This window comes from Mangifera indica, chromosome 2, assembly GCF_011075055.1.
Source record: "Mangifera indica cultivar Alphonso chromosome 2, CATAS_Mindica_2.1, whole genome shotgun sequence".
Lineage (NCBI taxonomy): Eukaryota > Viridiplantae > Streptophyta > Magnoliopsida > Sapindales > Anacardiaceae > Mangifera > Mangifera indica.
In genome coordinates this window covers 14,199,953-14,221,292 of record NC_058138.1, presented here as the reverse complement: position 1 = coordinate 14,221,292, position 21,340 = coordinate 14,199,953, and the positions used below count along the sequence as shown (strand labels likewise).

The 21,340-nt window shown below is 30.5% G+C and overlaps 3 protein-coding genes across 5 annotated transcripts; 2 read left to right on the top strand and 1 right to left on the bottom strand.

The window, feature by feature from the left end:
- The first annotated feature begins 7,798 nt into the window (after positions 1 to 7,798).
- On the top strand, positions 7,799 to 13,347 carry LOC123209619 (hexokinase-3-like). Of its 3 annotated transcripts, none has more exons than XM_044627735.1 (9): positions 7,799 to 8,423; positions 9,347 to 9,497; positions 9,620 to 9,802; positions 10,249 to 10,323; positions 11,337 to 11,492; positions 11,603 to 11,701; positions 11,776 to 11,903; positions 12,500 to 12,581; positions 12,701 to 13,347. In XM_044627735.1, the coding sequence occupies exons 1-9, from the start codon at positions 8,149 to 8,151 to the stop codon at positions 13,091 to 13,093; spliced, it is 1,542 nt and encodes a 513-aa protein (XP_044483670.1). In that variant the 5' UTR covers positions 7,799 to 8,148; the 3' UTR covers positions 13,094 to 13,347. The 3 variants fall into 3 exon arrangements, with proteins under 3 accessions (XP_044483670.1, XP_044483669.1, XP_044483671.1); XM_044627734.1 differs by having other exon boundaries at positions 11,334 to 11,492; XM_044627736.1 differs by having other exon boundaries at positions 8,181 to 8,423; positions 9,418 to 9,497; positions 11,334 to 11,492.
- Positions 13,348 to 14,664: 1,317 nt separating this feature from the next.
- Positions 14,665 to 18,353, top strand: LOC123209620 (THUMP domain-containing protein 1 homolog). Its single transcript, XM_044627738.1, is given in 7 exon segments — positions 14,665 to 14,958; positions 15,785 to 15,873; positions 15,875 to 16,268; positions 16,758 to 16,897; positions 17,007 to 17,127; positions 17,618 to 17,758; positions 17,931 to 18,353. Coding segments are annotated over 7 exon segments (1,176 nt in total). The 5' UTR covers positions 14,665 to 14,751; the 3' UTR covers positions 18,015 to 18,353.
- A 281-nt stretch (positions 18,354 to 18,634) lies between these two features.
- On the bottom strand, positions 18,635 to 20,295 carry LOC123209621 (ubiquitin-conjugating enzyme E2 20). Its single transcript, XM_044627739.1, has 6 exons — positions 19,963 to 20,295; positions 19,799 to 19,826; positions 19,241 to 19,468; positions 19,088 to 19,151; positions 18,935 to 18,994; positions 18,635 to 18,821 (listed from the first exon to the last, which is right to left on the bottom strand). Exons 1-6 carry the CDS (start codon positions 20,079 to 20,081, stop codon positions 18,775 to 18,777), a joined length of 546 nt encoding a protein of 181 aa, XP_044483674.1. The 5' UTR covers positions 20,082 to 20,295; the 3' UTR covers positions 18,635 to 18,774.
- Between the last annotated feature and the right edge of the window lie 1,045 nt (positions 20,296 to 21,340).

The window sequence follows — 21,340 nt, the reverse complement described above, 5'->3', positions numbered from 1 at the left end:
TTTATACTCTATTAAATCACATTCAAACTCAACGATATTCAATTTGACTGGTTTAAGATGAATTTTAATCCTAATGATGATTCAAGTAAACAATCTGTCATTGTCTGTTTGAGCTAAGTTTAAATCTACAGAGATTTTGAATTTAAATCTTATTTTTATTTTATCGGAAACTTGAACTTAACAATATTTGATTTGGGCTGTTATGGACGGGTTTCAACCCTAATGATGATATGACCAAGAGGTTGGTACGTTATGTGTCATGACTCATAACTTTACCATTAATTAATAAATAAATAAAATAATTAATTGATATTTTTAGATATTCATTTCAAAGGCCTAATTAATAATAATTATGTAAAAAGGGCGGCATAAAAAAAATTAATTTATTGTCCAAAAAGTAGTTCCTTTATGGACATTGTAGCTTTCTGACAGCCAATAGACAACTGCCACCTCACCTTTCAAAATTTGTCGGCGACAAGTCAACAACCCAAAGTCTTGATTTGCCAACAATATCATGATGCAACTATTATTATTTTAATAATATTTAAAAATCAAATAAATATATATTTTTTAAATATTAATTTTACTGATTAAATAGTTAACCGGCCAATAATTTAAGATAATGAATTACGAGTCACATCAAAATCCTAGTAAAAAATTTAGTATGAATATTGTTGTTAAATATATAAATAATTTATAATTAAAATATATTAATCTAGATTAATATTTTAATTAGAGAATCAAATTTTATGACCAATCATGGCCGAAAGTTTATAAAGAAAAGTTCAAATTGTTGTAATATAAATTAAATATTAAATTATGTGACATTCCACGAAAATGTCACATAATTTCCCAATTGGGAACTTATTCTATAAGCTCTTTTCATATATTTTATCTTAAATGCATGCTCATCTTTACCAAAAGCAACTTCACATTTTGGTCTTAATATATAATTAACAACTCTAAATAAATATTAAAAATATTAACTAATGTGTTACTATCAAAGCATGCTAATAAAGTAGGTAATGAGATTTTAAAATTTGAGGGTTTTGTTTAATAAAATCGGAATTAGAAGGTAATTAATTATTTTCAAATGTAATATTAGGTTTTGTTTGGTGGCTAATATTTTGGTCACAACCCTAGTGATTTCAACATGCATAATAAAGTAGTTAGCACCTCTCTCTATTTTAATTTGGCCAAATGACTTATTCCCACCCAAGGTTTACTTTTTTCCGAAACTTTCACCTATTAATTTTCAAAAACTTAAATATTCATCCGTTAGCTATTAAAGTTAATAAAATTAGTTAGTTTTAAAGGTAAAATCATCATTTAACTATTAATATTAAAAATAAACTAAAATTTTATTTTATTTTTCCACCCTAAACCTTAAGAGAGTGTTTGGTTGAGGAAATTAAAGATTACTCTCATAATCTATCTTTTATTACTTATATTATTTTGTTTAATTTATAAGTAATAAAATATTCTGATAATCTTCTATTACCAATAGTTATATATCAGTTAATATAAGAAGTAATTTGATTACTACATTCACCTTAAGTATTAAAAAATTATCAAGGTCATATTAATTTTTATTATAATTATTTGTTTATTTATTATTTTTTAGAATAAATATAATATTATTTTCAATTAATATAAAAAATAACAAAAAAATATTTTAGAATAATTATACCTAAGAGAATTAAGTAAAATAATATACTAATATTCTTTTATTACTTCTAAACAAACACAATAATTATTTATGTCTACTAAATTTTATCAAATATATTAATAATTTATACATAGTAATCATCAAGGTAATCTTCTAATTTTGATAATGAAACATTCTCTAAACCAAATACTAAAAAAAAAAACAATTTTTTTCACTCAAAAGTTTAAAAAGTTATATTTTTCTCATACTAGAGTTTGCAATTTCATCTCTCTTTAACTCATTCTCTTTATCTATCGATGACCTTGACCAAAAAAAGACGAAAAGATTGTGAATTAACGGACGACCAAACACATCCACAGAGGCCATCGGCAAACGAATTGGCCAGATTTGGTTGGATTCAGAGGTGGGAAGCACTTCCCAATTTTAATTTTAATTTATATTATAAAATTATTTTTTAATTTTCATGATTTTTACTATTGATGCTATATTTTGAAATTTAATAATCTTAATATAAGATCTTTAATGATGTAGACTATCTAAGTGATAACGTCGGATAATATGAAATAAATCCGTGAAAAACATATTCATATAAAAATAAAATAAAAGAGAATAAAGAATCAAACAACTTTAAAAACAAGGGACAACGAGAACTTTGGAATAATTCTCATTGCAAAAAATAGACAAAGTCATTGGCATAATTGATAGCAAACATGAAATTTATAATGTCACATGGGGAGGATTAAAGTTTTATTTGTCTACCGATTAAAGATTTGACCAGTCCCATCACACGCCACCTTTTTTACCTTATTATAAGCAAACAAATAATCATGGTTAAAAAGAAAACCTAGATAGGAATATATGTATATAGTTTAATTATATTTAAAATAAAAGTAGTAACCCTAAACTTTATTTTAGGTTTGTAATCTTGAATATTATCAAAATAATATTTAAAAATTATAAATAATCAAAGCAAAAAAATAAAAATAAAAATTTAAGGGTGCATTTGGTTATAATAATGTTTTATTACAATAAAAATGAAATATTATCTTGAAGATAGATTATTTACAAAATTACAGTATATAAATTATTATTATGATATTTGATAAAAGTTGATAAATATAAATAATTATTGTGTTTGATTATAATTAATAAATAAATATTAAGATATTATTTGACTTAAATGCCATTTAATATAATTATTCAAAAATATCTTACATATTATATTAATTGAAATTGATATTATTTTTGTCTTAAAAAATATTAAGTAAAAATATAATTATAATAAAATCAAAATTATTTTAATAACATTTTAATAATTGAAAATGGTAATAAGATTATTTCACATCACCATTGGTAATAATAAAAAATTATCGAAATTTTTTATTACTTATCAAACAAACAAAATAATATAAATAATAAAAGATAGATTATCAGAATAATATTTTTATCCTTTAGCCAAACCCATCCTAACATTAATATCGATGTCCGACAGAATTATTATATGAAAATACATATATATATATATATTTAAATAACAATTAAGAGAAAATAAATTATCTCCTATTGGAATTATATACAATTAAAAAAAAAATTCTTAAGATGATAATGTTTCCTGACTCTCCAACAATTACAGAATTTACACCCAATATATTTTATTTAAAATAAAAAGATAAAAAATAAGTTAAATGATCTTGACTCGTTTAATCAATAAAGCGAAAAGAAGTATTACAATCCAACGGTAGATATGAATTAGATCACAATAATTAATCAGACTACGTAAATAATAATATAGTTTATATGCACATTATTGATTAAACTTAAAGGAGTTTTCTTATTATATTGTTTTCTTACAAAAAGAATTGATAGAACATTTTTATATTATCAAATCTAAATTGTAATATGCAAAAATGTAATAATATAAGATAAATAAAAAATGAAAAGTTGAAGAATTATATTTTCAACAATACCATCACTCATATTTTATTGTTTTAAATTTAGTATATCATAAAAAGGATTGCAATTTCAACGTAGTTTTCCTGGCCATGATAGATTTATGAAAAAGATAAGGAAGACTCCATTAACAGTGAAGGAAAGATGAGCAAAAAGGTATCGTGCCATTTGTCCCTCAGGTTTGAATGTTGTTTCTTTTAGATTTAGATTCAAATTGTGCTCAAATTTGTATAAATTTGAGTTCAATTCAACTTAAGGGGACTCGAGCTATAACTTATTTTAAATTTGTTCAAATTTAACTCGTTTGAAAGAAGTCAAGTTTGAGTTCAACTACAATGTCGAGCAAAATACCCTGTGAGTTTAAGTTTGAAAATATTTAACTTTCAAACTCAATCTCAAACTCGAATTTACTTAAACCAAACTTATTTCAAACTCGTTTGAGTTGAATTTATTTTTAAGCTCGAATAAACTTAATTCGAATATACTCATAACTTTTTTTTACGTAGTCAAGCGTATGTTGTAATAGTGAACAAAAAATCATAAAAGGTATAAATACGATTAAAACCGTTTCAAGTCAACCTCTAATAATATAAATACATATCATTTGTTTAGCAAAATTGTATACGTAGCCATAAAAAATATGATGTTTTAAAAACATCCAAAATTCAAAAGTCATCATTTCTTACATACGTGTTTAAGTTAAACTCATTTTTAAATTCGAAGAAACTCAATTTGAATTTAATTCTAACTTTTTTTACATATTCGAATGTATAATATAATAGTAAACAAAAAATCATATAAGGGTATGAATATGATTAAAATCAATTAAAATCAATTGCTAATAGTATAAATACATATAATATTTTACACGTATAACGGTATACGTAATAATAAAAACATGTTGTTTTAATAACACCATCTAAAATTTGAAAGTCAGTAGATGAAACAGACAGATCAAACATGTCCAGTAAAAAAGGAATGTACTTTAACCAATGAATACACGTCTTGTATGGACTATTTTCTCTGTGCAATCCAACCAAGCAAGACGATATGATTACCTTCAAATAATGCACATGTACAATGTCGATGCGAAATCGTACATAAAATAAGAGAAACCCTTACGCCTATCTTATGTGCACTGCAACCAACCAATGCAAGCCACGTGTAAAACATAGGATGCTATCTTCACATATTTTTAATATGATGAATATTTTATAATATATAATACATATTTTATAATATAATTTTAATAAAAAATAATATATATTATATTGATATAATATAATAAATGTATTATATAATATAATACATATTATTAATATAAATTATATATTTTTAAATAAAATGACGATATAATAAGATTGTATATATGATTTTAAATTTTTAAATATATTTATAATATTTTTTAAAATAATAACATATTAATTATATTTTTTATTATTTTTTTATTTTTTTAATAATATGGTATTACATATTTTTTATCCAGTATAATAATGTCAAATAAAATTAATTTTATTTGAGAAACATGCTGATAAATTATAATTATATTTCAATTTTCACCCTTATTTATTTTTACCATGTATTTAAGAAAGGTGATTCCAGGTAAATTTTAAATAAATTTTATATTATAAAGAGTAAAAACACGAGTTAGTTATAAAACAACAATGAATGGTATTGGCAGAGAGATGGGGAGAAGAGAAGATACATAACTTTTTTATGTGAGCACAGCTGGAATTAGCGGGAGACAGCTGGCATTGTTTTTGTACGTAAGATATGACGGCGGATACGCAGCTCCCGTCGCCGTTTCATCTTTTTTGAATTTCATTATTTACTAAATAAATATAAAAATAAAATTACATAGACAACGAATCAAAGCCCTCTCTTGCCCTACACAATGCCAACCATGCCATTTCTTTCCCTTTTTTTTTTTTTTCACATTTTGTCCTTATATTTGTGCTAAATTGTCCATGGGTTCTTGTTTTTCATCAGATTTTCCAAATTAAGCTGGCTGGTGTTTGGTTTTGGTGGTGAATTTGGGGAATTTGGTTTGATTTTACTAAAATGCCCTTGTTTAGTGGTGCTTTTCTCTCTCTTAATTTTATTGGCTTTTTTTTTTAAATAAAAATGTTTAGTTGAAAATTTACACCTAAATATCTTCCATTTAATGTTTTACATAATTGAACTCATTTCTTATTTACTTTTTTAAATTTCAATAAATTTTATTTAGATTAATATTATATGTACATTCTTTGAATATATAATTAGATATACAGATAATATGTTATCATGTGATTTGATGTTGTTTTATCCTTAATTTAAAATGATTGAATCACAAGATGATATATCATTTATATAATTAATTGTGTACTTAAAAAAATATATAATTTAATTATTTAATTTAAAACCCATTAGAAAACCTCTCTCTGTCTTGTCAAAAATTTATTAGAAAAACTCCTAATTTCTTATATTGATTCCAACAAATGTATGACATTATCAATCGTGTAACTTTTACGAGTTGAGATCCTTTAAGTTTGAACATGACACGTGCAATGAACAATTTGAGCTTATTAATATAAACATGTTACAAATGTGATCAAAATCATTCCTAAATTACTTGAATAATGTTAGATTCATATAATTCAATAATGACGGCATATTGAATTCATATAATATGAGTAATGGGCTCCTCGCCCCTAGCATATTAATGTAAAGGCTTAAAATAGTAATATAACTAATGCAGTAATGGAATAAATAAGAAGATAAAGCGTGGGCAATTGCCATTGTGCCAATCAAAGCTAAAAAGGTGTGGACGAAAATTGAACAAATCATTGCCAAAAATAAATGTGGGATTGAGTAAAAGAAGTTAACACAAATGGTTGAACCATACCTACTTATTTATTGGGGAAATTAAAGGCACATAAATAAAAGAGAAAGGATTGAAGAAAAAGTGAGGGGTGTGAAAAGGACAATCGTACAAATCTAGTTAGCATTTGCAAGCAACAATGTGTTATTTGTATTCCCAGCCTTTTCAGTCTTGGAATGTCAATTCCGTACTACTCCTTGAAGCATTCAACAAAAGCCGAGTGTAGAATTTTCAATATAATCTTTTGTATAATTTTCTAAAAATTTAACGCGGTTAAATTGGTATATACTTAAAAAATAAGAAAAAGGGCGGAATTATATATGCATGTGGTTGAGTTAGGAGTGATAACAAGTCACCATCACATATTACTACCACAAATTTCAAGTTTACGGGTAACCCTCTCCAATTAAAGTGTTCAAACTAGGTACGGCGGTGGGCTATGATGGATTGACTTTAGCACGGTGCATCATGCTTTCAGGGATGGGTCTAACGAGTCAAGCTTCTGTTTCGATACGATCTATGCACTTGACATAATTCATTATAATATTAGTCTTGACGTGATATTTTGTAATAGTAGGTTTGATGTGTCTCATTTCAATAGTAAACCTGTAATGATCGTGTTATAATATAGGTTGTGCTTTCATAGATCGTGCCAAAAAAAAGGGGTTTGGGGCCATGTCACGAGAGAAGCCAACCCCCTTAATATGTCTAATTTATACCACCATAATTTAAATAATAAAATTATATACACATATTTATAATAAATATTAATAATGATACAATATTTTATTACTTAATATTTTTAATTAAATTAGATATATTATTATTGATTTTTAAATTAGTATTTATTATAAATATATAAATTTAAGATTTTTAAAATGATAAAAATTATGATATAATTGAACCGTAAATGTTAAAGTAAATGAGAAGAAGATACAATTAGATAAAATTATATATTATCTTATAATAGTACAAGTTTTAACCATTTGTTTCATTAGAAAATTTTAGGCTATTAAATCAAACTTTGGGGTTTCAATAATTTTCCATTTAGTCAACCACAACATCTTCTCCTTTCAAAGTAACCGACTTTTCACAAAGGTTTTCCGTGGTAAGACCGTAATATCCATAAAAAACAAGGGTACCTTAGCCCACCAAAAATTGGTCAAAAATCCTCTTTACCCTCGTGAAATGTTTCACAAACGGTAAATAAATATAAAAGAAAATCTAAAGATTCTCTTAACAAATCTGCCATTAATAGCCTTCTTAAGGGTATATCCGTCATTCTGCTTTCCTATAAGTACTCTTCTGCTCTTCTTCGCTTTCGAACGCCACAACTTACTCTCTCTCCTTCAGAAATCAATAATAATAAAAAAAAATCACTTTGTCTCTTTAAAATTCTAGTAATTTGTAAAAAAACTAACTCTTCTCTTGAGCATTTCATCGAACGGGTTGTTTTTATTCAAGAAATCAGGTCTGAACTGTGGGTTTTTGTGGGACTTCTTCAGGGTTTTGTTCTTTGTTTATGTGTACAGAGATACAGCAGGTGTCCATGGTTAAACGGTGTCGTTTTCTGGGGTTAATTGATCAAAGACGGAAGGTTTAGTATAAGGGTGGTTACATGGTTGTTAGAGAGGGAGTTCTGACTGAGTGAGTGAGAGAGAGAGAGATGGGGAGAGGTCTGGTGGTGGGGCTGACGGTTGGGGTGGCAGTGGCGGCGTGTGTGGTGGCTGGAGTGGTGGTGGGAAAGAGAGTTAAAATTCGGAGGAAGTGGAAGAAAGTTATGGGAGTGTTAAAAGAGTTGGAAGAAGGGTGTGAAACCACTGTGGGAAGACTTAAACAAGTTGTTGATGCTATGGCTGTTGAGATGCACGCTGGTTTGGCTTCCGAAGGAGGGTCTAAGCTCAAAATGTTGCTTACTTTTGTTGATAATCTCCCTTCGGGGTATATAAATTTATCACCTATTTTTCAATTTTGGTTTCTTGTTTTTGTTTGAATATGTCAAATTTAAGGTTTGTTCCCATTTTTGTTTTGATTTGATATATGTCCTTTTTGATGTATCTGCCTTGTTTCATCACTTCTATTTTGGTGGGTTTGATATTATAATGGTTTCTTTTTAACAGTGGAGGTTTTCTGGGGTTGGCATTAGTGTAAAGTTTTTAGCTTTGTAATGATTTATCTAAGTGGGAATAATGTTATATGTTGTTTTGACATTCGACATTGTAATGTATGTATAATCTTTTTGTGTTTGGGAAGGGAATATTTTGTTGCGAAGCTTTTCACATTAGGTTAATTGAATCGTACAGGTCCTTTTTTCTATTTGCATTTATTCTTGTTTAGTAATGGAGGAACTGTTTAGATGATACTGTGTTTAGGTTCCTGAAGTGGAATCTATCTGTTCTTTCTAAGGAGTTTTGTACATGTAGCTGAAGAAACGGAATCTACATTATGTTTGCTTAATTTAATTTACAAATAATGGTTTGGGTTGGCTACAATAGTGCCAGCTGCTGTGGATGCTAAGATTCTTCACCTGCAGATGCATTTTGACAGTTAAATCGCAGATTTGGTTGGAGACACTTGTATTATTCGGTTACTTTTATTTTTGTAATTATTTCAATGGATTCGGTCAGCATACTTTGGTCAAGTGGTACAGGCTCCCTTACTTTGCATTGGGGTGGGGGGTTGCGATTTTCATAAACTTGTAACTATAATCATAATGCCCTAGTAAGGATATAAGGTGATTTTCCGGTGTTAAATTCTGTTTTACAATCTAAACGCCTGTCCTTTGAGTATTTTAACTTTATATATTTATTTGTAATTCACTCATATGCAATACTAGTAAATTTGTAAGTGATTTTTGTCAACAGGAGCGAGAAAGGAACTTATTATGCTCTGCATCTTGGAAGTACTAATTTTAGGGTCTTGCGGGTTTTGCTAGGAGGTCAAAGGTCCTCTATTCTAGCACAAGAAGTGGAACGGCAACCTATTCCCCCACACTTGATGAGGGGCACAAGTGAGGTACCAATATTTACCTTATATGTCACTAAATTATACCTTATATGTTAACTTGTTTCAGCACAACTTTGGTATCTTGTCATCTACTGATCTATGGAAGTTAATGTGTGTTTAATTGCTTGCAGGATCTCTTTGATTTTATGGCTTCATCATTGAAGCAATTTGTCGAAAAAGAAGGAAATGGTTCTGAGTCTTCTGTTGTAAAAAAGAAGGAACTTGGGTTCACTTTCTCGTTTCCTGTAAGGCAGACTTCTGTTTCGTCTGGGATTCTTATAAAATGGACAAAAGGATTTGCAATTGAAGATATGGTTAGTTGATTGTTTTTTCATTTTTAATGATTGAACCCTAGAATGCTCCAGAATCATAGGAAAAATTTCTCTAAGTTGATTGCTTTGTCGTTTAAACTATGTTATGTCTTTTTGATGCTTGAACCAAAATGGTGTTTGTTCTTTTTACATTGCTTTTTTGCCTCTTCAAACATTTTAATGCTTGTTTTGGTGGAGGATTACTTGAGAATTGTCTGAGCCCAATGGCTTGGATTGAGTTCTGACTTGGCTATGGTATTGTACAGGTTAAGCTTTTCTTGAATTAAGTTCGATATGTATTTTCTCATAATGATTAAATTGAATGGAAAGAGAGCATTGAGTTTGTTATAAAAAAGGGTTGGAGAATTTTGTCGTCATTTTCTTCTTCTCTACTTATGTGATTGGGGAAGATATTAGCATTGACTTATGTAAGGCGCAACTCGTTGTAGGTTGAAAAAGAAGTCGCCTACTACTTACAAGAAGCATTAATTAAGAAAGGATTAGATATGGAGGTGGCAGTATTGGTAAGAACTTTGTCCTTTTTCCCAAAGTACTCTTTCTGCTCTTCAATTTCAAGCATTTATGCAAGGATTTTTTTATTTTTTAACTTTTTACAAATTTTAGGGTTCAATTAAATGTTAAGAAAATTGATTTTGCTTGGGGCTATATGGATATATGGATAAATTAGCCAAGCTGAGTTGGGATGATACTCTAGCATATGCATTTGAATAAAGCAATCCAGAAGGAAGAGCTAAATTAAAAAAGTCAAGTTGACATGAAGGATGAAAAAATAAGCCAAGATGTCTTAGAAGCCCAAATATTGCATTGTCCTAATCATTAACACTTTAAATTTAACGGATTACTGCTTTACCTGAATCAAATTTTGATTTAAGCAAAATTCAAAATTGTTGTAATTGTCATGTGGCTAAAATAATCCAGGTCCTTAAACAAACACAATGGATTATTATCAGCTGTAAAATTTATATTATGATATTCAAACACACTTTTGAAATTTATTACATCTTATCATCATAGAAAATGAGACTATTGGTCCTATTTACCTGGAAATATGAACTTAATTAACTTTATTTAGTTTAATGAGGCCAAGAAGGGTTACACAATTTCAGAATTTGAATATCACTCAATATATGCTCTGCCTTTCATGGACAGATTGTATAAACGAATAAGAATATAACTGTGAGAAAAAGTTGACATAAAGGGCATAGCATTTGGTTTTGAAAAAATATGATAAGTTTGTCTTTTAGTTATTGCTGTACTTCTCTTATGGGTTATTTAATATATTACAAATAAACTTGATACACAAAAACAATTAGTTGGAGGGGACTAATATTCTATACTACAGCCTTTCTCTTTGGTGCATTAATCAATTGACAAGAAATTTCCCTGAATTTATCATCGCCTGCACTTCTAACAAACCCTTTACAAGTTGGGAAAAATGTGTGTTGAGCATGCTTCTCGTTTTTATCTTATGAGAAAGGGTCATAGGCATACTTTTCTCTATTTTTACTCTTAGCAGGTAAATGATACAGTGGGGACTTTAGCTCTTGGGCATTATCATGATGAGGACACTGTTGCTGCAGTGATAATTGGAATGGGTTCTAATGCCTGCTATGTGGAGCGGACAGATGCAATTATCAAGTGTCAGGGACTTCTTACAACTTCTGGAGGCATGGTATCCTTTCTTTTGTCTCAGTTACATGTCATCCTGTGCTCTGTTAAAGGGAATATAAATTTGTATCTCCAGAAATTTACACTTGTAATAAGTTTCTATTTCTTTTGTAGGTTGTCAATATGGAATGGGGAAACTTCTGGTCATCTCATCTGCCTAGAACATCATATGATATTGAGTTAGATGCTGATAGTCCTAATCCAAATGATATGGTAAGGTTTGTTTGAGATTCTGTTATTGGATAAAATTGAAAAACTTGCTCCAATCTTTTGGTAAATGGCTCCAGGGATTTGAGAAAATGATATCAGGAATGTATTTGGGTGATATAGTCAGAAGGGTGATTCTGAGGATGTCACAGGAGTCTGATATCTTTGGACCTGATTCTTCCAGGTTATCAGTACCTTTTGTCCTCAGGTATGTGTCTTTCATATTCTATTTGGTTCCTAACTATCTCACAAAAAAATTTCAAGTTTATATGAAAACATGAATCACATTGTAGTGTTTCAATTTTGTGTCAAATTCTGGTTTTTACCATAAGCTCTAGATTTTTGGCTGCTTCTCTCTGGAATTTAGGTATTATGTTTGATATATTGGAGCAGTAAGTGTAGGAAAAATTAACCTACCTCAAGAGAAGATCCTCATAAGGATTAAGTTCCACAATGTTCTCTCATTTTTCTTGGAAATATATTAAAAAATCCTCTAGTTTGTACCATCTCCTTTCACTTCACTTAGGATTTCCCAACTTTCACTGATCTCTTTGTGGCCTAAATTCTTCCGTTAACTTGAGAGCATTGTAACACTTAATGGGTGAAAACAGGAAACAAGATGTAGTCTACCATTGCTTGTTGCGTTTTGCAATGTGAGAAGGGGACATTTTAATGTTATCTAATTGGATATTTTTTGCCGGAAAAAAATTTCTAGTTGCTTTTTCAATATATGAGTCCTATGGTCTATATTATAACCACTCAATTATTCAATAAAGTTTGTTTCTTTCTTTTACTTGATTTCAGGACACCTTTAATGGCTGCAATGCATGAAGATGACTCTCCTGAGTTGACAGTAGTAGCAGGAATCTTGAAAGAGTTTCTAGAGGTAGATGAGTTGCTTGTCTCTTTGCTTGGGCTTCTTGTCCCATCAAGTTTCTTTGTCAACGGGATGACTTGGTTAAAGCCATGTTCTTGTTTCTTTGCTTGCTTTATCTTTCCTTTCAGATTTCAGATGTCCCTTTGAAGGTCCGAAAACTTGTCGTAAAAATATGTGATGTGGTAACACGTAGAGCTGCTCGATTAGCAGCTGCTGGCATTGTCGGGATATTGAAGAAGATTGGCCGCGATGGGAGTGGCGGCATCTCAAGTGGGCGAACTAGAAGTGATGTGAAAATGAGAAGAACTGTTGTTGCCATTGAAGGGGGGTTATACAAAAAGTACACAATGTTCAGAGAGTACTTGCATGAAGCCTTGACTGAAATTCTGGGTGAAGAAATTGCCCAACATGTCATTCTTAAGGAAACAGAAGATGGTTCAGGCATCGGAGCAGCCATTTTAGCAGCCACATATTCATCCCAATCTGATAGTGTCAATACGGATACAATACAGCCGCTATAATATATATATGATTATTTATATATACATATAGCTCATGTAAATGTAGAATCCATTCCAAAATATGATCTTTTTATATATGGGAAAGGAAAAAAAGGTCTGCCCCCTTAGGTTTTTCATCTTTTCTCTCAAAAAGTTTGGCCTCTCATTGTATCCTTAATGTTTTACGTACTCTTCTTCAAAGGTCATAGTATAATGAAGCTCGCATTGTGAAAATGTTCTTTGCTTGACAAGAAAAATGAAATATTCTTTACATATTTGATGACTCGGGAGTACTTATTTGGACTAAGATTGCCTATAGTGAGTTAATAATGTTGTCGGGAGCGATGGTTTCTTTTACAAGGAGTTTAGTCATGAAATGTTGTCAGAAGAGTTTGGAATCTCACATTTTTATAACTCTCTATCTTTTTAAGAAGATATTATTTGAATTTGAATTATGTTTTGAGATGGACCGGTATTTCTTGATATGTGGGGGTACTAGGTTATAGGGACCATTTCATTTTGTGCATCTCATCTTTACAACTCATCATCATTTGTCAAATGTATTTGCCTCCCACCTATTAATTTGCCATTTTGCTTATCTTGAAACCTTTCCTCATTGGCACCAACATTTGACTTCTCCCCCAACCCTAGCCCTAACCCTAACCCTAACCCTAATTTTGTTTGTGTCATCAATGATTTCGTTTCCTTTTGAAATCAAACTCTTTTTCATAATAAGTTGACTTGTCTGTCATCTTCCACCATCTTCATAATTTTGAGGTCAATTTCCAAGTGCTTTCCCCATCATTGTGAAATGTGGGTGAAGTCCTGCATAGGATTGGTCTATTTCCTGGACCATTTTGATTTTTGAGAGACATTATTTTTGGGATTACAATATAATGTCACATCTTGTTATGGGCTTGTTTTGTTTTGTCTTGGTTTTTTAATTTTCATTTTATCATGCGATAATAAAGCATATAAAGCTAATTACCGAATACATAAAGAAGAAAGTAGAAACAATAATAACCATTTTATTTATTTATAATAATGGTGTTTATAATTTCTTTTAAATTGAAAAATTAGATCAAATATTTTAAAAAGTTATGGTTTAATTTATAAAATAGTTTGATTTTGATTGATAAATTTTTGAAAAACAGTTTTCAATTTAAATGATTTTTAAATTGAATTAAACCCTAAACAGTATTTTTTGAATAAAATTTTAATTAATAATTAGATATATAACTTATTTTTTATTAATTTTATTTATATGTATATTGTATATATATTTTAAAAAATTATAATTTAATTAATTTTATCAAAAATATATATTTTAAAATAAGTAATTTTAATATATTTAAAATTATAATTTAAATCCTATTTTCAACTTTAATTTGATTTAATTTAAATTTTAAAACTTTTCAAACTATTTTAAAAATTAATTTAAGAAAATTCTCAAAGTAGTATTAAATTAGACAGTACAAACCTCTAATTCATAAAATAAAATTTAGCACGGAAAAAAGGCCAAAAAATAAAAAATTTTGGTTTTTATCCAAATATATTATTAATTTGAAAAAATACTTAAAAAAACGAAAAAATTTTCTCTCCCGCGAAGATCGAAACACAAGCAGATTTCGGAAAATAAACTGTACCATCACCCGAATTAGTGCTTAGTGTGTGCTCCAATGGCGGCTGAAAACAAAACCAATGGTGGAGGCAAAAGCAACAACACCTTCAGGGGCAAGAAGAGAAAGCAATTTCTCCCACACAATAAACTTGTTAAGAAAAAAGGGGCCTACGCTTTAGGGCCTGGTGTTCAAGGCTTCTTCATCACCTGCGATGGAGGCCGGGAACGCCAAGCTGCACACGAAGCCCTCTTAGTTATTGATTCTGTATGTTTTCTCATTTTTTTTTCACCTGGGTATTCTTCGTTTTTTGGTTTAATTTTTTTAATGGCATGTTCTGTTTTAAAACATTGTAATACTGCTCCGGTAAAGTTACTGCACAAAATTTGTGATATTTACTTACCGGATAACGGAATTCATATTAGTTGACTGTTGCAAATCGGACTACAAGTTAAAGTTTTGATTTTGTGGGGTTTTAAAACCTTTGATTAGTGTTAGCTTATATGCTTTGATATCTTTTATTTTGTTTTTGTTAGAGTTGGAGTATGATTGGTGTTTGTCTGTTTCAGCTTGATTATTGTGTTGGTCTAGGGGTTTAGTTTCAGAGAATCAGTTTACTAGTCCAGTAAAGTTACTGCAAGAATCGGTAACATTGATCAGTTATCTATCGTATGGAACTAAAATGATGTTTTCTCGTCAGAATTCATGTTCAGGTTTTAGTGATGTTGCAGGATAATGGAACCTTTGATAGGTGTTATATTGATTGCCTTTTTTACCGCTCTAGCATGACTGATATGTGTGTTTCAGCTTGAAAATATAGTGTTGATTTTAGTTTTGGGAGTTGAACTGTCATGAAATATGAAATGGATAAATAATTTTGGTAAGAAGAAAATCAAAGTATTTTTGAGAAATAAGTGTATGTTTTGGCTTATGGATGCATTTTGCCATAGACAGTCTCTTGTACAAGTGATATTTTCTAAACCTTTTGGTGGACACTGGTTAATCTTATTGTTTTTTGCTTTCTTTATGATGGCAATAAAATTTATACTTTTTTGTTCAAAAAAATTTAGCTTCTGGTTTTGTTGTCTTGCAGTTCTTTGATGAGCTGGTCAATGGCAGGGGTTCTGGTAAAACCCTTGCTGACATGCCAAATAAACCTTTAAATAAAAAGATTGTGTTTGCTTAGCGATGATGATGATGATGATGATGATGGTGATGAGGAGGAGGAGGTGGTGCTAACAAAGGAGAAAGAGGGGGGAGATGGGGGACAGGAAGAAGGGAAACAATCAGATACTTGTGGAGATGGTGAAGCAAGTCATGAAAATTCAACAAATGAGAAGTCAGATCCTCCTGAGTCCAGTAATATGTGCAGTGGAAATGAAATTGAGGGAATGACTGGTGAAAATAAAGAGGGTAAAAGACATGAAAGTCAAGTAAATGAATCTGAGGAGCCACCAGCCAAGAAGCAGTGCTTAGAACCTGAAGCATCAAAACCTGTGCAGAGTGAAAAAGTGGAGGAGAAGTCGATCGATAAACTCATCGAAGCTGAGATTAAAGAACTTGGAGATAAAAATAAAGTGAGTGAATTAGCTACCTGAAATTGATTAAGCCTGTATGTTTATTTAGTCATATTTGATACACATATCAAAGATAATTTTCATATTTTAAGAAAATGTTTTTTTGTGTTAGAGATTTGGGTTCAGTATTTTTACCTTATTAAGAAGATTTGGGGTTATAATTGAGATTTTCTTCTATTTCAGCCTCCTTATTAAAATAGTGCACTAATATCCAGTGAACTGACCTGTACATTTCAGAGGCACTACTCCTGCTTTCCTAATCAGCTATGAGGATTTAAATATAGGCAAAAGTGTATTGATGAACAAATATGTGGTTGTATTAAATGTTCTTGGTGCCTGACAGTTAAAGAAAAATTAATCTTCCTCTTTGTTTATGATTAGTACATCTCACTTGTCAAAAATATACTAGGTATACATTTATTTATTTTTTTTCATTTTTCAAGGTCAGTAATTTTCTGTGAACTGATGATTGTTATCCTATTTAAGCAGAGGCGCTTTATCAATCTTGATTCTTGCTGTAATGGTGTTGCCATCATTCAAATGCGAACAAAAGATGGAGACCCCAGCCCAAAAGACATTGTACAGCACATGATGACAAGAACAAAGTCAACAAGGAAACCAGTGTCAAGGTTCGGTAAATTGTTTCCTTTTAAATCATACAAGGATGTGCAGATCTAATTTTTTTTTGGTAAAATAAATTACTTTTCCTTTTTTTTTTCTTTTGTTTTTAATCTAAAGGTTCATCTTAAGAGTGTTACCAGTTGAACTATCATGCTATGCTTCAGAAGAGGAAATTCAAAGAGCAATCAAACCTCTTGTAGAAAACTATTTTCCAGTGGAGACTCAAAACCCTCAGAGGGTGTGAATTCTTTATAAAATAAATTTCATTTAATTGCTTATTTTCTGTTCATGTTAATCACATTGTGATTTTTCACCGATTTTGCTTGAAAATTTTCAAATGGTTGATCAGGGAAACAGAAGTATCTTTGCATATAAATTTTGTTGTAAAAAATAAACACTATGTTTTAGGACATCCTCCTTACAACAAAGAAAAATCTCCCGTCATTTTGCTGATTATTAGTGGAATCATGGCATGTCAAACTGTCTAAGATTAACGCTTTTTATTCTTATCCTTGTTTTAATCTTAATTTGCCATTTTTAGATTCCCCCAATGTTGAATATAACATAAAAGCTAAAGAACTTATCTGTTCAAATACCAGGATTTATCATGACAGCTTGTTTGCCGAAGGATTTGAAGCTCTTATCCAAATTGCACTTATCATTTGCACTAAAAGTTGAAATCTATTATTTGTTGGGATGGTCTGTAACCTTTCACCTTGTCTCTGCAGTTTGCTGTGTTGTATGAGGGTCGTGCAAACACTGGAATTGACAGGATGAAAATAATAAACGCAGTGGCGAAATCTGTTCCTGCACCTCATAAGGTTGATCTGAGCAATCCTGACAAGACAATTATAGTTGAAATTGTTAAGGTAAGAAACTTATAATTTCATGCTTCGTTATTGTGAGTGTTTTCTATTAATTTTCATTCTTCATTAGAATGTGAATGCTTTCTTTCCTTTTTTATCTATTCTGTGAGGATGAATTATTTTTTCATTCTTATATTCTGGATGAGCCTGGTATACTTTTTATGTATTTTTTTAGACTCTGTGCATGATCGGTGTCGTCGAGAAGTATAAGGAGTTATCAAAATGCAATCTAAGGCAGTTGACATCACCAAAGCAGTAAATGTGAAATTATGAAAGAGGATATTATTGATGATGGAAAACGCTTTGATTAAATATTATTTTGTATATGAAATCGATGAACATACTTTTCAAGAGAATATTTAAAAACTCAAAGTAGAGCTTTGTGTTAAGAGTAAACATGGACTCATTTGTGTGCCAGCTTGGCTTGAACGAGTCTGAAATGAGCTCGATTTAGATGAACTCAAGTTCATGCCTAAAAGGTTGTCAAGTTCAAATTTAGATGAACTTAAAAGTTGTTTGGATCATCAAGCTTATGAGCTCGAAAAAAACTTGATTAAAATGAGTTAAAATGATATTTTTTTTGACTTATTAACATTAACATGATATCATTTTGATCAATTTTAGAGAAGTTACAATATCAAAACTAAGGTTGACATTGTTTTGATCAATTTTAGATAAGCTACAATACCAAACCAAGGTTGGCTCGAACTCTTGTTGTTTTAAGCTTGAGTTCAGTTTGATTCGAATATACATTTTTTTAATGTATTGTGGTTTCAAATAATAGTCTCTATATATACGTCAAAAAAGTGGTCTGCTTCAAACCACTCAATCAGGCAAAAATTGTTGAGATATAGAAAGCAAAGAATAAAGGCATCTAAATAAAAAAAAATTAATTCATTGATAAGGTCCCTTTAATCTGTAAAAAGACAGGCTACACTTCTGAAATAAAGAAAGAGAGGCACACTCGGTAGAGATATAAGGGTCCTTTTTGTTTTTATCAAACCATCTCCTCCTTGAAGTCATGCACTTGGAGGCTTGTACAATTTCTCAACCATCTTCCTATATTCTGCAAAATCCATAGCAAGAAAATTACTCAGACAATCTTCAACAAAAACCAAACGGGTCAAATAGAATTACCAGAAAATGACCGGCCAAGCAATTCTATGTCTTACTGCATACCTTCTTGATTGCTCCACAGCTGTGCTGCTTGACTGTTCAGAGGGGAGCTGATGTTTGGTTCTGAAAGTAAAAAAGAAGAGGGGAAAATCATAAGAACAATTTACAGAACAAGAAATCAGAATCGCCAAAAATCAGAAAAAAATAATTGCATACCTCCAAGCAAGCTCTGGATAGATATCAGAATTGTTCTCACATCATAAGCTGATGACCATTTATCCTGTTAATTTAACCATATCAAACCAAGCTCAGATATTGAAATTACTACATAGTGACATGCATTCATGGGTGCAGAGAGAGGAATATTACCTGAAGAATGTCCAGGCAAATATTGCCATAGACATCGACATTGGGATGGAAGCAACCGGTTTCAAACTTCACCTTCGGAGGCTTGAATGGATAATCGTTTGGGAAAGAAAGGGATAGCTTGTACTCTGTGCCTTCAAAAACTGTATCCTTGCTTCCATGGATTGTACCTTTCCAGCAGAATATGTTGTCTTCCTCAGGGAAGGCAGATATCCCAGAATCTCCACTCATCTGAGATTACTTTGAATGCACTTATAAGAAACTTCAAAATTTAATCATTTTAAGCCTTAAAATATGAACATTACTTGGTGAAAACAATAACTTTCATCTTTAGGGTTATTAATATCCTCAGCAACCAAACAGAAAATTGGGTAAAATAACAAGAAAGAGATCACATGTTGCGGCATAAATTCACTTGTAAGCAACTTAAAAGTTCAATAAAGTCTTTTTTTTAAGTGAAAACGGTAACTTTCCATTTCTGGGTTCTTAATTTTCTCTCCATTCAAACAGAAAATTACGAAATTAATAAGAGAGGGTAATATTATAATTAAGTGTTGTTACCATTAAGGCCATCAGTTCAGACTGCAACCTGTTCAATCAAACATAAAAGCCGCCCAATCAGAAAATCTTGAAAATCCTCAATAATTTCTAGATATAAGAAATCAAACCAACTTAAAACCCAATTCAAGAACTCAAAAAAATTCATATTAAAAAAAAAAAAAAACCTTTTAAGCACAGATTGACTATCAACGGTCTTGACCGGGTTAATAGATTGCTTAGTAGCGGTGGCGGCGGATGGAGCGGCCACCGGAGTGTTGCTTTGGTACCCATTAATGGTAGCCATAACTTCGTTTTCTTCTTTCTTTAATTTGATTAGTTCTTCGTCCAAACAACAAAATTCTCAAGAACCCAGAAGGGGAAACAACAAGAGACCGATTTAAACTTTGCTTTAAGGGAAGGAAAAAGGAGAAGAAGAAGAGGGTGAGACGGAGTTTTACTTTTCTTCTTTGGGAGCGTTTAGAGAGAGATGAGAATGAGAAGGTGGAGGTTTGTGGGTTCGGTTTAAAACAGTGTGGGAGATATTAAAACGACGTCGATTTTGGGGGGTTTGGTGGGTTGTTTTTGAAAATAATATGAACGTTGAAAGGACGGCATTCTGCAACGGCTAGTTTTCATAGGTTTAACGTTGGACTGCCTCCAGCTGTTTTTGCGCTAACATGCGCACCTTGCTTTTGGTACAAAAGGCGCGTGGGTCTTGCCACGTTGGATGGAATTATAAAATTAAAATTAGAAATATAATAATTTCTTTGTTATCTGAGGTCAGGGGTGGGTTCGGGCCGAGCTGAGTCCGAATACCCCTTAGCTCGAGTTCAATTTAGATAAAAAATAGTTTTACTCGAACTTAACTTAAATTTATCAAACCAAAATTAGATCCGGCTCAGATAAAAAATAGGCCAGTTTGAGTTTGACTTGATTTTGTAGTTAAATTAATTGTTCGAATTCGTAGCTTGATTTGTCTAGAATTAATGGTTCAATTGACAGCTCGAATGTATAACTCGGATTTGTGGCTCGAGTTTATGGTTCATTGACAAAATAACATCGTTTTACCTAAATAATATTTAAAATTTCTGATTTGAGCCACGAATTAGAGCCGAATCGAGCCGTGTTTTTGAACGCCAATTTGAACTACTGAATTTGAGCAGATTCCAACCATGATTCGATCTATTGATTCGAGTCACAAATTCAAACCGAATTGAGTTAAACACCCTTTGGCTCGAGTTTGACTTGAATTAAAAAACGAGTCAAATCTTCCAACTCGAGTTTGATTAGAATTTTAATCAAACAAATTCAAGTTAAGCTAAATTGAGTCAAATCAATTTTCGAGATCGAATCAATTTGGACCATATCCAGTCTTATTTGAGGTCCTATTCAATCTATTTAAAGATAATAATATTACTTTGAATATATAAAAAAATATAAATGATATATAATTATATGATTAAGTAATTTTATATTAACTATAAAATAATATCAATTTATACGATGATATATCATTTATATATATACTTAATTGTGTTATTAAAAAAATGTATATATAATATT